At 39.5% G+C, this 12,381-nt stretch overlaps 1 protein-coding gene across 2 annotated transcripts in view; it reads left to right on the top strand.

Annotated features, from left to right (window-relative positions):
* LOC136862868 (plasma membrane ascorbate-dependent reductase CYBRD1) overlaps positions 1 to 12,381 on the top strand; it is a 118,450-nt gene that overhangs the window by 31,756 nt on the left and 74,313 nt on the right. The window contains exon 3 of one of the 2 annotated variants that reach the window (XM_067139133.2): positions 1,340 to 1,461. In XM_067139133.2, the coding sequence (XP_066995234.1) occupies positions 1,340 to 1,461 (122 nt within the window). Of the gene's footprint in view, positions 1 to 1,339; positions 2,454 to 12,381 lie in introns of those variants that run through there. The other variant, XM_067139134.2, reaches the window with a different exon arrangement.

The raw sequence follows: 12,381 nt of genomic DNA, 5'->3' as shown, positions 1-12,381 counted from the left end.
CCTTGTTGTTTTGCATGGCACTATCACAGCACAGGCCTACATTGATGTCTTAAGCACCTTCTTGCTTCCCACTGTTGAAGAGCACTTTGGGGATGGCGACTGCATCTTTTAACATGATCAAGCACCTTTTCATAATGCACGACCTGTGGCAGAGTGGTTACATGACAATAACATCCTTGTCATGGACTGGCCTGCACAGAGTCCCGACCTGAATCCTATAAAACACTTTTGGGATGTTTTGGAACATCGACTTCGTGCCAGGCCTCACCGAACGACATCGCTACCTCTCCTCAGTGCAGTGCTCCGTGAAGAATGGGCTACCATTCCCCAATCAACCATCCAGCACCTGATTGAACGTATGCCTGCGAGAGTGGAAGCTCTCATCAAGGCTAAGGGTGGGCCAACACCATATTGAATTCCAGCATTACCAATGGAGGGCACCACAAACTTGTACATCATGTTCAGCCAGGTGTCCAGATCCTTTTGATCACATAGTGTATATGTAAGCCTTCTTTGATTACTTAATACAACTACAAGTTGGGTCAAAAGATTGAGGTTACATACATGCTACAAACTGATTATATTGCATTTTCTGTAGTTTAATTCTAGCCGGCCCCGTGGTGTAGGGGTAGCGTGCCTGCCTCTCGCCCAGAGACCCCGGGTTCGATTCCCAGCCAGGTCAGGGATTTTTCTCTCGACCTGAGGGCTGGTTTGAGGTCCACTCAGCCTACGTGATTAGAATTGAGGAGCTATCTGATGGTGAGATGGCGGCCCCGGTCTTGAAAGCCCAGAATAACGGCCGAGAGGAGGCGTCGTGCTGACCACGTGGCCCCTCATAATCTGCAGGCCTTTGGACTGAGCAGCAGTTGCTGGGCAGGCTAAAGCTCTTTCAAGGGCGTTAAGTGCTGTGGTTCTTTTTTGGCAGTTTAATTCTGCTTTAAGTGACTATAAAATAATGTTTAAGTAGGTAGTGGTAGTGGTGGTAATTATTGTTTAGAAAGGAGGAAATATTTAACTAAGGGGGCCGACCGGCTGAGGGGGCAAAGGCCCAATAAGTTAACCTGGAAGGATATGGGTTTAATTCCCCTTCAGGAAGTCAAAAATTTAAGACACAAGTTTTCCACTTCCAGAGGCGCCCTGAGGTTCATCCAGCCTTGCCCAGAACTTAAATTAAAGGTGCACTTTTTCAACTATGTGCACAAAGAAATTCCTCAAATTATACCTGGTTTTGGTAAATAAGAGATATTTTGAACTTTCACATCAAAATATACTCTGAAAATTCATATTTTTGTAATGCTATGTGATACTTTTAACAAATAATGATTATTCTTTGTTCCAGTTGGCGTTATCCTGAATGGCCTCCAGAGGCAGCACTTATGAACATACTAGGATTGCTTCTTGTTGCTGCCGGGTTGGTTATGAGCTATCTTCTCCTACGAACAGACTTCAGATATTGTGGACGTATCCAGATTATGTTCAAACAAAATCCTTTAGAAATATTTGTGCAGTATGTGCGGGTCTGATAGAAAGTTCGAGTGAAGATGTTAAATACCATAGCCGGGTAAGGATGAGTAAATGTGGCTTTGAATGAATTTGGCTGTTTTTTATCTTCAGATATAGCTTTCTCTGTAAGTAGTCCATACTGATAAATACCTATTTTGAGATGTAGATGTTAGCTGTGAAAGAAATACGGTACTGAAGCTTGAATTGTTTTCTCATAAACTGCTGCTGCATGGAATTGGAATGTGACATCTAAGGACAAAAGACCAATACATAGTAATTGTTCATGGTGTTATGTTCTCAAGAAATATGGTAAATAGCATTGGCGAGAGTTTGAAATACTAATAGCGTGCAATCACCATTTTATTGTCAAATATTCTGTCAAATATTCCTCTTATGTGCGTGATGGTTGGAATAAAAAAGGCGTCCAACATTTGAACAATGAGAAAGGTTGCCACTCAGATGAATGTGGAGTAAGCTACATAGCACAGTAGTACCTCATCACTATCACTATCATCATGTACAATGCATACACGACCATTTACAAACAATTTAGTAAGGGTATAAGAAGGCATATTATTTCAGAAAAATATCTTTCTTAACATATAGAGATAGAGTTGTTCCCAAATGAGAATAACATTCAACTCTCTGCATACCACTGGGACACTCAGAGCAGGAATTCCAGTAACACTATTAGTTGCTGGTTTGTACTCCTACAATAAATGGTACATTTTGTTTTGAAACATGACGTGATGGAAATGTTCTCGAATGTTCCATAATGGCTCATTGGTGTATCTGTAATGAAAGATAAAAATTATATGTTTATGGTTTTGATTGTATTTCTGTATAACATCTTATTGGAAGAATTGTCACTTACTTTCCTTTCTGCTGCGTAATTGTTTGGTGTTACTCCTAGCCTCTTGAGAACTACTTGTTGTCCTGTTTGCACTTCTTGTGTTGTATGAGTGAGTGTGGATGAGTTTATGTTTTGGCGGGGAGGGGGAAGGGGAAGTTAAGGTAGGCGGTGTACTGATAGCTGCAGTAGACTGTGGAGGGGATAGTCTAGGAGAAGTGAGGGGAGGAGTTGAGTTTATTTGTGTCAATATGCCATTAACTTTTATTGGATTAAAATGTTTATAGAATTTATTTATATCTGATTTGAGTATTTGTATTAGTTCCGGTAATTGTAATAAGATGGGATTCTTTATTTCTATTTCGTCATTTAGGTTTTTATTTTTATTGTATTGTTGATCTAAATGAATGTATATGTTTTCCAATTCCATCATTTCTTTTCCTTTTTCTACTCTTCTTAAGATTTTTAAATCCCTTTCAATAGTTGTAAAACTGTGTCCAGTTTCTTGCATGTGTGTATTCATTGCAGAATGTTTCCTATGTTTGGCTGCATTTACATGTTCGAGATATCTTCTTATAAAGCTTCGGCCAGTCTGGCCAATGTATGAAAAATTGCACCCTGCGCACGTGAGCCTATATATTCCAGATCCTTGATATTGATTACTATTTATATTAACTTTATTGTGGTTGAAGAAAATGTTTCAGTTCGTGTTTTGGGTCTTGAAGGCAATGTTAATATTTTGTTTTTTGATGGTATTAGTGATTTGGTATATAGTAAATATAGTAAATGTGAAAGTTGCAAATTTGGATTTTTTATTTTTATCTGGTACAAGATTAGTGGCCAATTTTATTTTCACCTTATTAATGATTTTGTTAATCATTTCTATTTTGTAACCGTTATTGAGTGCTAGATCTTTTATAAAATCAAGTTCTTTCTTTAAATTCTTGTTTGTTAGTGGAATTTTTAGGGCTCTGTACACCAAACTCAAAAATGCTGCCTGTTTGTGAGAGCTGGGGTGGAGTGACTCGTTTTTGATCATTACTGGAGTAAACATTGGTTTTCTATAAATCTGGAAGTCAAATTTGTTTCCTACTCTCTTTACATTTATATCTAGGAAACTTAATGAATTGTTCCTTTCATCTTCCTTACTGAATTTTATATTACTGTCTAATTTATTTTAAAAATCCAAAATATTATCTCTATTGTTCAGTTTACTGTCTATTATGACAAACGTGTCATCTACGTATCTCAGCCAAAGGTTTAGTCCATCTATGTTATTTAAAATTTTAACATGTTCTAAATGATCCATATAAATGTTAGCTAGTATACCTGATGCAGGGTCACCCATTCCTAAGTACATTTGCTGATATATCTTTTGATTAAATGTGAAGTAATTATTATTTAAAGTAAAGGAACTGTTGCCGAGAAGTGTGGAGTAGGAGAAAGGGAAGAGGTAAGAAAGGGAAATGTGGAGTAGTGGATAGGAAAAGACAGGTGGAACAGGGTAATGGGATGGAGAAATGGGAGGAGGAAGTAGCTTCTGCAGCTGTCAGGAAGGATAGGACTGACCATGAGGGGAGGGGATCAAATGAGGTGGGTAGGGTTGAGGCTCTGGTCATGGGGGTTTCCATCGTTAGACATGTCGGGAAAGTGTGTGGAGGAAAGGGTACCAGGGCAGAGTGTTATCTAGGAATTAGGTTAAGGCAGATGTTGAGGAAAGTAGAAGAGAAGGAGGAGGGAAAGGAGAAGGTGGTAGTGTTTCACGTTGGTACTAACAATGTAAGAAAAGCAGGTATAAGTACCAACATAGTTGGGGATGTGTGGGACCTGGTAAATGCAGCACAGGTGAAGTTTAAGGAAGCAGAGATTGTTATCAGTGGAATACTGTGTAGAAATGATACTGACTGGAAGGTGATTGAAGATTTAAATGAGACTATGGAGTGGGTATGTGGGAAACTGGGAGCAAGATTTCTAGATCCTAATGGGGGGTAGGAGATAGGGATCTGCGCTCAGATGGGCTTCACTTAAGCCGCAGTGGTACATATAAGTTAGGAAATTTGTTTAGAAGTGTTATAGGGAGATACATTCAGGGAAACAGGGCGGTCTATGGAGCGGTGTTAAGGCAACAGGGAGCTGGAAATCAAGTAGGGATGACATAAAAATGTTAGTGCTCAACTGTAGAAGTATTGTAAAGAAAGGAATAGAATTAAGTAATTTAATAGATATGTACTTACCAGATATTGTAATAGGAGCTGAATCATGGCTGAGAAATGATATAATGGATGCAGAAATTTTCTCGTGGAACTGGAGGGTGTATTGTAGAGATAGGATAGGAATGGTAGGAGGGGGAGTATTCATTCTGGTGAAAGAAGAATTTGTAAGATACGAAAAAGTGAAAGATGATAAACACGAAATTCTAGGGGTAAGGCTCATCTCTAAAGATAATAGGCAACTTGATGTCTTTGGAGTGTACAGACCAGGAAAGGGTAGCGCAGATGCTGATTCAGAATTATTCCTCAGTTTATGCATTGATGGGGTGAAAGTTCCCTTTGGGGATCATTGTAAATACCTATGTATTAATATAAGGAAAGATCTTCATTGGGTAATCAAATGAATATGATTGTAAATAAAGGGTACAGATCTCTGCACATGGTTACGAGGGTATTTAGGGGTTGTAGTAAGGATGTAAAGGAGAGAGCATATTTGTCTCAGGTGAGACCCCAACTAGAGTATGGTTCCAGTGTATGGGACCCTCACCAGGATTACTTGATTCAGGACCTGAAAAAAAATCCTAAGAAAAGCAGCTCGATTCGTTCTGGGCGAGTTCCAACAAAAGAGTAGCGTTACAAAAATGTTGCGAAGTTTGAGCTGGGAAGACTTGGGAGAAAGAAGACGAGCTGCTCGACTAAGTGGTATGTTCTGAGCTGTCAGTGCAGAGATTGCATGGGAGGACATCAGTAGACGAATAAGTTTGAGTGGTGTCTATAAAAGTAGGAAAGATGAAAATGAAATGGCGTATGGCTTTTAGTGCCGGGAGTGTCCGAGGAGAAGTTTGGCTCGCCAGGTGCAGGTCTTTTGATTTGACACCTGTAGGTGACCTGCGCGTCGTGATGAGGAAAGATCACAATATGAAGATAAAGTTGGAATTCCAGAGGACAAATTGGGGCAAATATTCATTTATAGGAAGGGGAGTTAGGGATTGGAATAACTTACTAAGGGAGATGTTCGATAAGTTTCCAATTTCTTTGTAATCATTTAAGAAAAGGCTAGGAAAACAACAGATAGGGAATCTGCCACCTGGGTGACTGCCCTAAATGCAGATCATAGTGATTGATTGATTGATTGATTGATTGATTGATTGATTGATTGATTGATTGATTGATTGATTGATTGATTGATTGATTGATTGATTGATTGATTGATTGATTGATTGATTGATTGATTGATTGATTGATTGCTCAGAATATGTCTTAGATGCCCCTTCCCATTCCATAGCAAATGGTATCCCGACTCTCAGGGCCACTAACTTGGCCAGACAGCTGCTGCCCATGGTTTAGGAAGTAGGATATGACTACAGTAACACAATTAAAACATCAAACCATTAATAAGACTGAGGATGTTTTTCTCTTGGTGAAAGTTACAACCTGATGCTTCATCCCATTTACCACCATACAATTGTCTGCTGTCTATCTCACAATAGTGTTGAGGTCTTTTTGCAGTTGTTCACAATCCTGTGACTTATTTATTACTCTATACAGAATAACACCATCTGTAAAAAGCCTTAGGTGTGATTCCAGTTCTTTACTTATATAATTTAAATACATAAGAAACCCAAGAGTCCAATAATACTGCCTTGCAGGGCCTCTCATCTTAATTGATTTGGGACCAGACAATATTTCACCTGCTATAAGTTTGTGAGTGCTATTTTCCAGAAATGTAGCCACCCATTCAATCACAACTTGTCTAGTCCATTAACCCTTTGCCCTTGAATATTTTCATAACCATAATGTCTCCCAACTTGTAATTATTTCAGTCAGTGTTTGCCATACTGGGAGATGTATTATGAACCACTTATTTACATATTTAACACAATATTGTATAGGTTCAACATGCAAAAAATATTGTACACAAAGACATAAGATACAGATAGTTTTTTTCCCACATTTTCATCGCAATTTCTGGAGGGTGGGATACTTTTCGAAGCACGGTCCTGGGTAATGTCCTGGTTGATTCTCTGAGGTTTTGCAGAAGTGAACCGTTTCTCGCCTTCCCCCTGCAACATTCCTATTGCTGCAAACCGTGCAGCCCTCTGTTTTTCCTTCTGGATGGGGATAAAGCAGATGCAGCTTGCCATTTAGTAGCACTTCATCGTCTGTTGTAGATGGCCTACCCCTTTCTGGTTCTGAGTGTTCTGGATTTTCCCTGAAAGTTGAATTACTAGGTTCTTCCTGAACGTCAGATGCAACATTTTAGGGTTGGATTGCTTAAAGAGAAGGTAGGCATTCATGATGGATACCTCCCAGAAGAAAAAGAAACCTTTTCCACCACTGCATAACCAATTTATGTGTAAAGGGGTACGAGCTCACACAGTGGCCAGAAATATCAACTCCTCCCCATGTACTTATTATAACCATATACAACTGGTTTATGGACAACTTCCTCAACTCCTCTCCTCATTTTCCTTTTCATCACCGGAGTGGAATTGTCATAGAATGCGGACAGCATGGCAATAATTCTCTTGTCCCTCCAAACTACAAATGAGATGTCATCTTTTCTCACTGCTACTATGTCATGCTGCTTCATTTTCTTCACTGCTTCTTTTTTTTTCACCTGGGGATGTAGGCTGACCATTACAGTGCCTGTCATGTGAACTTTCAGTTTCTGTAGTTCAGCTGCTAACTCGAAAGTAGTATAAAACCGGTCCGTGAAGATGTGAAAACCTGTATCATTGGTTGCCTGCAAAATTTTGGTGACAAAATAGATGACAATCCTAGCGGTAAAAGGTAAATCAGGCCTAATAAGTGCTTATGTTGTCACTACACCATAGTAAGGTTCCACTGCATACACATACCCAGTAACATAGTCAGAAAGTGCATACAGTAGAACCTCGATGCATCGTTCCTGGAACTGTCCTTTTTCCATATTCTTCATTCAATTTATTCGGTCCCAAAAATGTTCCATATAAACCAATGTTAAATTTTCCCACATCTATCATTCCTCGAACTATCATTTTATCACATCAATTGTCAAAAAATTATTTGTCTTTGGCTACAATTTTCCCTCACTGATCAAATGTACGTAAGAAAAATATACGCAAAAATGTTTTGAATTTAGAGGGACTGCTCAATACTCTTAGCATATAATAGCAGCACCCTGTTACGCGAGAATGTACGAAGTGATTCTTGAACAAAGACTTTGTAGGCTGGAGTGCTGTGTGCAGGTTATTCATGCGCAACCTCACTACGAGCCTCCTGGGGCCGTAGCTTCTCCTCGACCCACTAAGCGACCCCTAGAAGTATTCTTATTTACAGGAATTAAAACATAGACAGTGTAAAACTCAAATTTGCCACAATTTTCTGTGTTGGTATAGGCTGGCTAGGGCTACCAACATCGTTGAAAATGAGAAAATCGCTCAGTGCGCCAGATACGTTTTAATTAGTCACAGGGGGTTTAATCGCGTCGTACCTTGTGGAGTGTGTTGAATGCTACAGGCGTGTTGACCGCTTTGTTGCCCTCTGCCCAATAGTCTTGTTACAAGCCGGATATAACCAAGCCTAATCTTTCCTCGTAGCCTAGTCTTGTAACTAGTTACTAAGTTGGCAGCCTCGCACAGGACGCTGTGACATCATTCGAGATGAGCCGCATTGCATTTCTAATCTCTGTTACATTGTCTGAGCCAAGCTGCACGAGCCACGCCATGTTGGGTATCTAACCTATCGTTCGCGAAGGGTTTACGGAATACTTTCCCAAATACAAGTTATCGCCGTAATATCCACGTATAACCTTAGTTTGCAATAAGAGAACTGAACTTGAAGGTTTTCAATTATTATGAAATGTGTAAAGAAAAGTGAAACAAAACGCCATAAAAGTCACGCTTTTTATTTCCAATGCATAGGCCTATATCATGGTTGCAATATTTTGATACCGTTATGTATAGTATGAACTAAATGGTTAGCGCGTGTTGGTCTTTGGTTCAAGGGATCTCGATCAGGTCGAGGATTTTAACTTTCCTTGGTTAATTCCAACGATTCAGGGGCCGTTCGTTTGCTGATTTAAACATTAGAATTCATCTTAGGTAGGGCCGCATTTTCATACGCGCATAGATCGCCCGTCACGTGACAACCCGAAAGACATGCACCCAGCTCCGGAAGCCACACGCCAATATTGTTATTTTTATTATTATAATGATAATTATTATAATAATATTAATAATAATACATATATATATATATAATGAAAAATGTCCAAATACAGTACCCGTATTTTATTATTTTGCTTCCCCCTATTTTTTATGGTGCCCACATTTATTGTTTTCCCGCATCCGTCATCATTCCCCCCCCCACCCCCGTCTCCCCCTGAAAAATGATGCATCGAGGTTTTACTCTAAATACGAAGTCCACACTTGGTTGGCGTTTGCTTGTTGTAGTACATGAAAACCATTCGGCCTTTGAAACCTACAGTGTTTTTGTCAACCCTCAAGTATAGTCCTGGGATTTTTTTTTTTTTTGCTAGGGGCTTTACGTCTCACCGACACAGATAGGTCTTATGGCGACGATGGGATAGGAATGGCCTAGGAGTTGGAAGGAAGCGGCCGTGGCCTTAATTAAGGTACAGCCACAGCATTTGCCTGGTGTGAAAATGGGAAACCACGGAAAACCATCTTCAGGGCTGCCGACAGTGGGATACGAACCCCCTATCTTCCGGATGCAAGCTAACAGCCTGAATGTTTAAGTAATCAGTATGACAGTACATTGTGTTATAATGCAATTTTAGAATCATCAAGAAACACATTGATCGCGTCAATCGTATCAGCGGTAGGATTATGCAACAAACAGGAAACACTGGCAGGAAAAGGATGTTTAAGACGTACAAGACTGCGGAGAAGCTTCTGACATGCAGACATGTTTAAAGGACATTGAAAAATCAAGTGATCTGCATCTCCATCTCTGTCACCACATGTACAGTTAGGCAAGTTAGCCAGATGAAAACGGAATTTATATTGGGGAGTAAGAGCATGATTAAAGTGCAAACGAATGATATTTGTGATATGTCGTCTTGAGTATGACCCTCTCGTGAACCAGGATTTCTGTGGAATGCGTGGTTGTAATTGATAATAAAAGCAACCTTTGACTTGAGCAGTGTCTGCCTCCGTAGCGTAACGGTTCGTGTTATTAGCTACCGTCCTCAGGGGCCCGGGTTCGATATCCGGTACTGCCAGAAATTTAAGAATGGCAGGAGGGCTGGCATGTGGTTGAAATGGTACATGCAGGTCACCTCCAATGGGGGTGTAGCTGAAAAGAGCTGCACCACCTCAGTATGAGGACATGAGTTTGGATTATTTGAGCAGTATGTTGCTATTCCTCTTGCCAATCATTATAGGCAGTATCTTTTATCATGGGAATGTAATATGTGGGGGGAGTCGCTACACTAATTGGAGGAGTCGAAAGCCGAGCAGCGTGTTTTGCTAAATAGTTGGCCTTTTCATTATCCAGTATACTTGCATGTCCAGGCACCCTAACTAATGTTAAATAAACTCTTGACTGTTCCACTATGTGAATGAGGTGTTTGACATTATAAATATACCAATTTGATGATAGGGAGAATGAAGACAAAGATTGCAAAGCACTCGGGGCATCCGTATACAGTGTAATTTTAATATAAGCATGGTTTTTTATAAAAAGGAGGGATTGTCGTATGGCAAATATGTCAGCAGTAAGTATAGAAAAATCGGTGGATAATCTAAATTGCTCAGTAACATTTAAGGTTGGAACAAATTCAGTCTTTGAGCCATTTGTATATCGATGCTATCTTTTGAAACGATAAGCTTCAGTTCTTTTAAGTCATCTGAGGGTGGTCTTGAGCAATTATTGCTCTTTTATAGTTACTGGTGGTCGGGATAGGAGGCTTGTAAAATCGGATGGGGAAGGAAAAGTTATAAGGGGGTATTGTTAGGCTTCTTAATAGAGAGTCTTGAAATGAATTTAGTGCTTCATAAGCATAATATAATGCAGGCATTTGGCGGGTTCTAGGATTTCGTGTGGAGTGATATTCATAGAGGAGTTGTAACTTAGGTAGCAGTAGGTGGCCAGTGAGTATGAATTTTTTAATCAAATTGTATAGTCAGGAGGGGCTAACCTAATTCGACTAGAAGAGCATTTGTGGGAGTGGTTTTAAGGGCACCCAGACAAATTCGTAAGGCTTGGTACTGGCAGGTGTTGAGTTGCAAAAGGTAAGTACTGGAAACTATATCAAATAAATGTGCTCCGTAGTTGAGATACGCCTGTATTGTTGACCTGTACAATGGTATAGGCACACACGGGTCTTCTCTCCAATATGTACGAATAACTGTTCTTAATACTCAAGTATAGATGTCACTCTTTCTCCTAATGTATTGGAAGTGTATTATCTAAGAATAGCTCTAAATATTTATGTTTATTACCAGTTGGTATTTCATACATGTCAAATGAAATGGGGAAGTGGTCATAACATTGGTGGTGGGTAAAAATCATTGCATAACATCTGGAAATGAAGAGCTGAAGGCCATGGGCACCCAGTCACGAAAGTGCCTTACGCATTGTTGTTATATGTTGTCTACAGGTGTCTAAGTTACCAGCTCGACACACAAGTGTTAGTGCTGAATGGCGGCTGTCGACCTGTTGTTGACACGTGAGTGGAAAGAGTTAACCACTACTTTCGACGGCAGTCTCTCATAATCTACCCCATCAAAAGCCTTGAATAGGTCAGTAGTGATACAGACAATTTACCCCCTGAATCTAAAATATCTGCTATATCCTTCAGGAATCCTAGAAGTAGAGCTTAACTGGAATAACCTTTTCAAAATATGAACTGCCTTCTATCAAACCAGTTAGTTATTTTGCAAATGCATCTAATATAATCAGGAAGAATTGTTTCCTGAGCTTTCATGCAACACATGTCAAGTTGACTAGCCTGTAATTATCTACTTGATGTTCATCAACCATTCTTGTTCACTGGGGCTACAATACCTACTCTCCATTCACTTGGTGCAGATCCTTTATGCAAAGCGTAATGAAATACATATTTCAGATAAGGCACCACATCCCCGTATGACCCCAGAAATCTTTCCAATCCCAGCTGCTTTTCTAGTTTTAACCTTTGTATCTTATTTAAACTAGCAGTTACCCGCGGCTTCGCTCGCGTGGATTTGGTAAAATGACAAAAGTAATCGTTCCTCGGTACTGTACTATTAGATTTTATCTGAAAATCCCTAAAGTATAAACATTCACCGACAAATTGAGTTTCATTTACCCCAGAAACTCTTTGTAAACTGCGTTTGTGTTATTGCAATTTGGGGCTAAGATGACCATGCAACATAGAACTGCACATATGAGAAACAGTCTTCTCTCAAATCAAAAAAAGTTTACTTTTAAAGGAAATTCCAAATATCTATCTCCACATCATAAGATTTTCAGTTTTTGAGATAGGCTATAAGAATCTCCGTAAAAAGAATTTAACCCCTTTATCAGTTCTTTCCATTTTCTGAAAACAAAAAGAAATACATGTTCCTTTGCTTTTAAAGGAGATTCCAAATACTAATTTTCTTGTCTGTAACATCATCAGTTCATGAGATGTAAGCATAGGCCTACTCATTAAAAATTATTCACTTTTCTTTTTCACTCGTTTTCACCCCCCCCCCCCCCCTCGCGGTTAAGTGTCTTTTCCGAAAACAAAAAGTATGCGTACCTGTATTTTTAAAAGTCTTTCCAAATACCAAGTTTCATGCCTGTAACATGTTAAGATTGACATATACTGTAGATATACCAGTACTC

The sequence above is a fragment of the Anabrus simplex genome, chromosome 2, assembly GCF_040414725.1.
Source record: "Anabrus simplex isolate iqAnaSimp1 chromosome 2, ASM4041472v1, whole genome shotgun sequence".
Lineage (NCBI taxonomy): Eukaryota > Metazoa > Arthropoda > Insecta > Orthoptera > Tettigoniidae > Anabrus > Anabrus simplex.
Note: the sequence above shows the minus strand (reverse complement) of the source record. Positions and strands in the feature narration are given on the sequence as shown.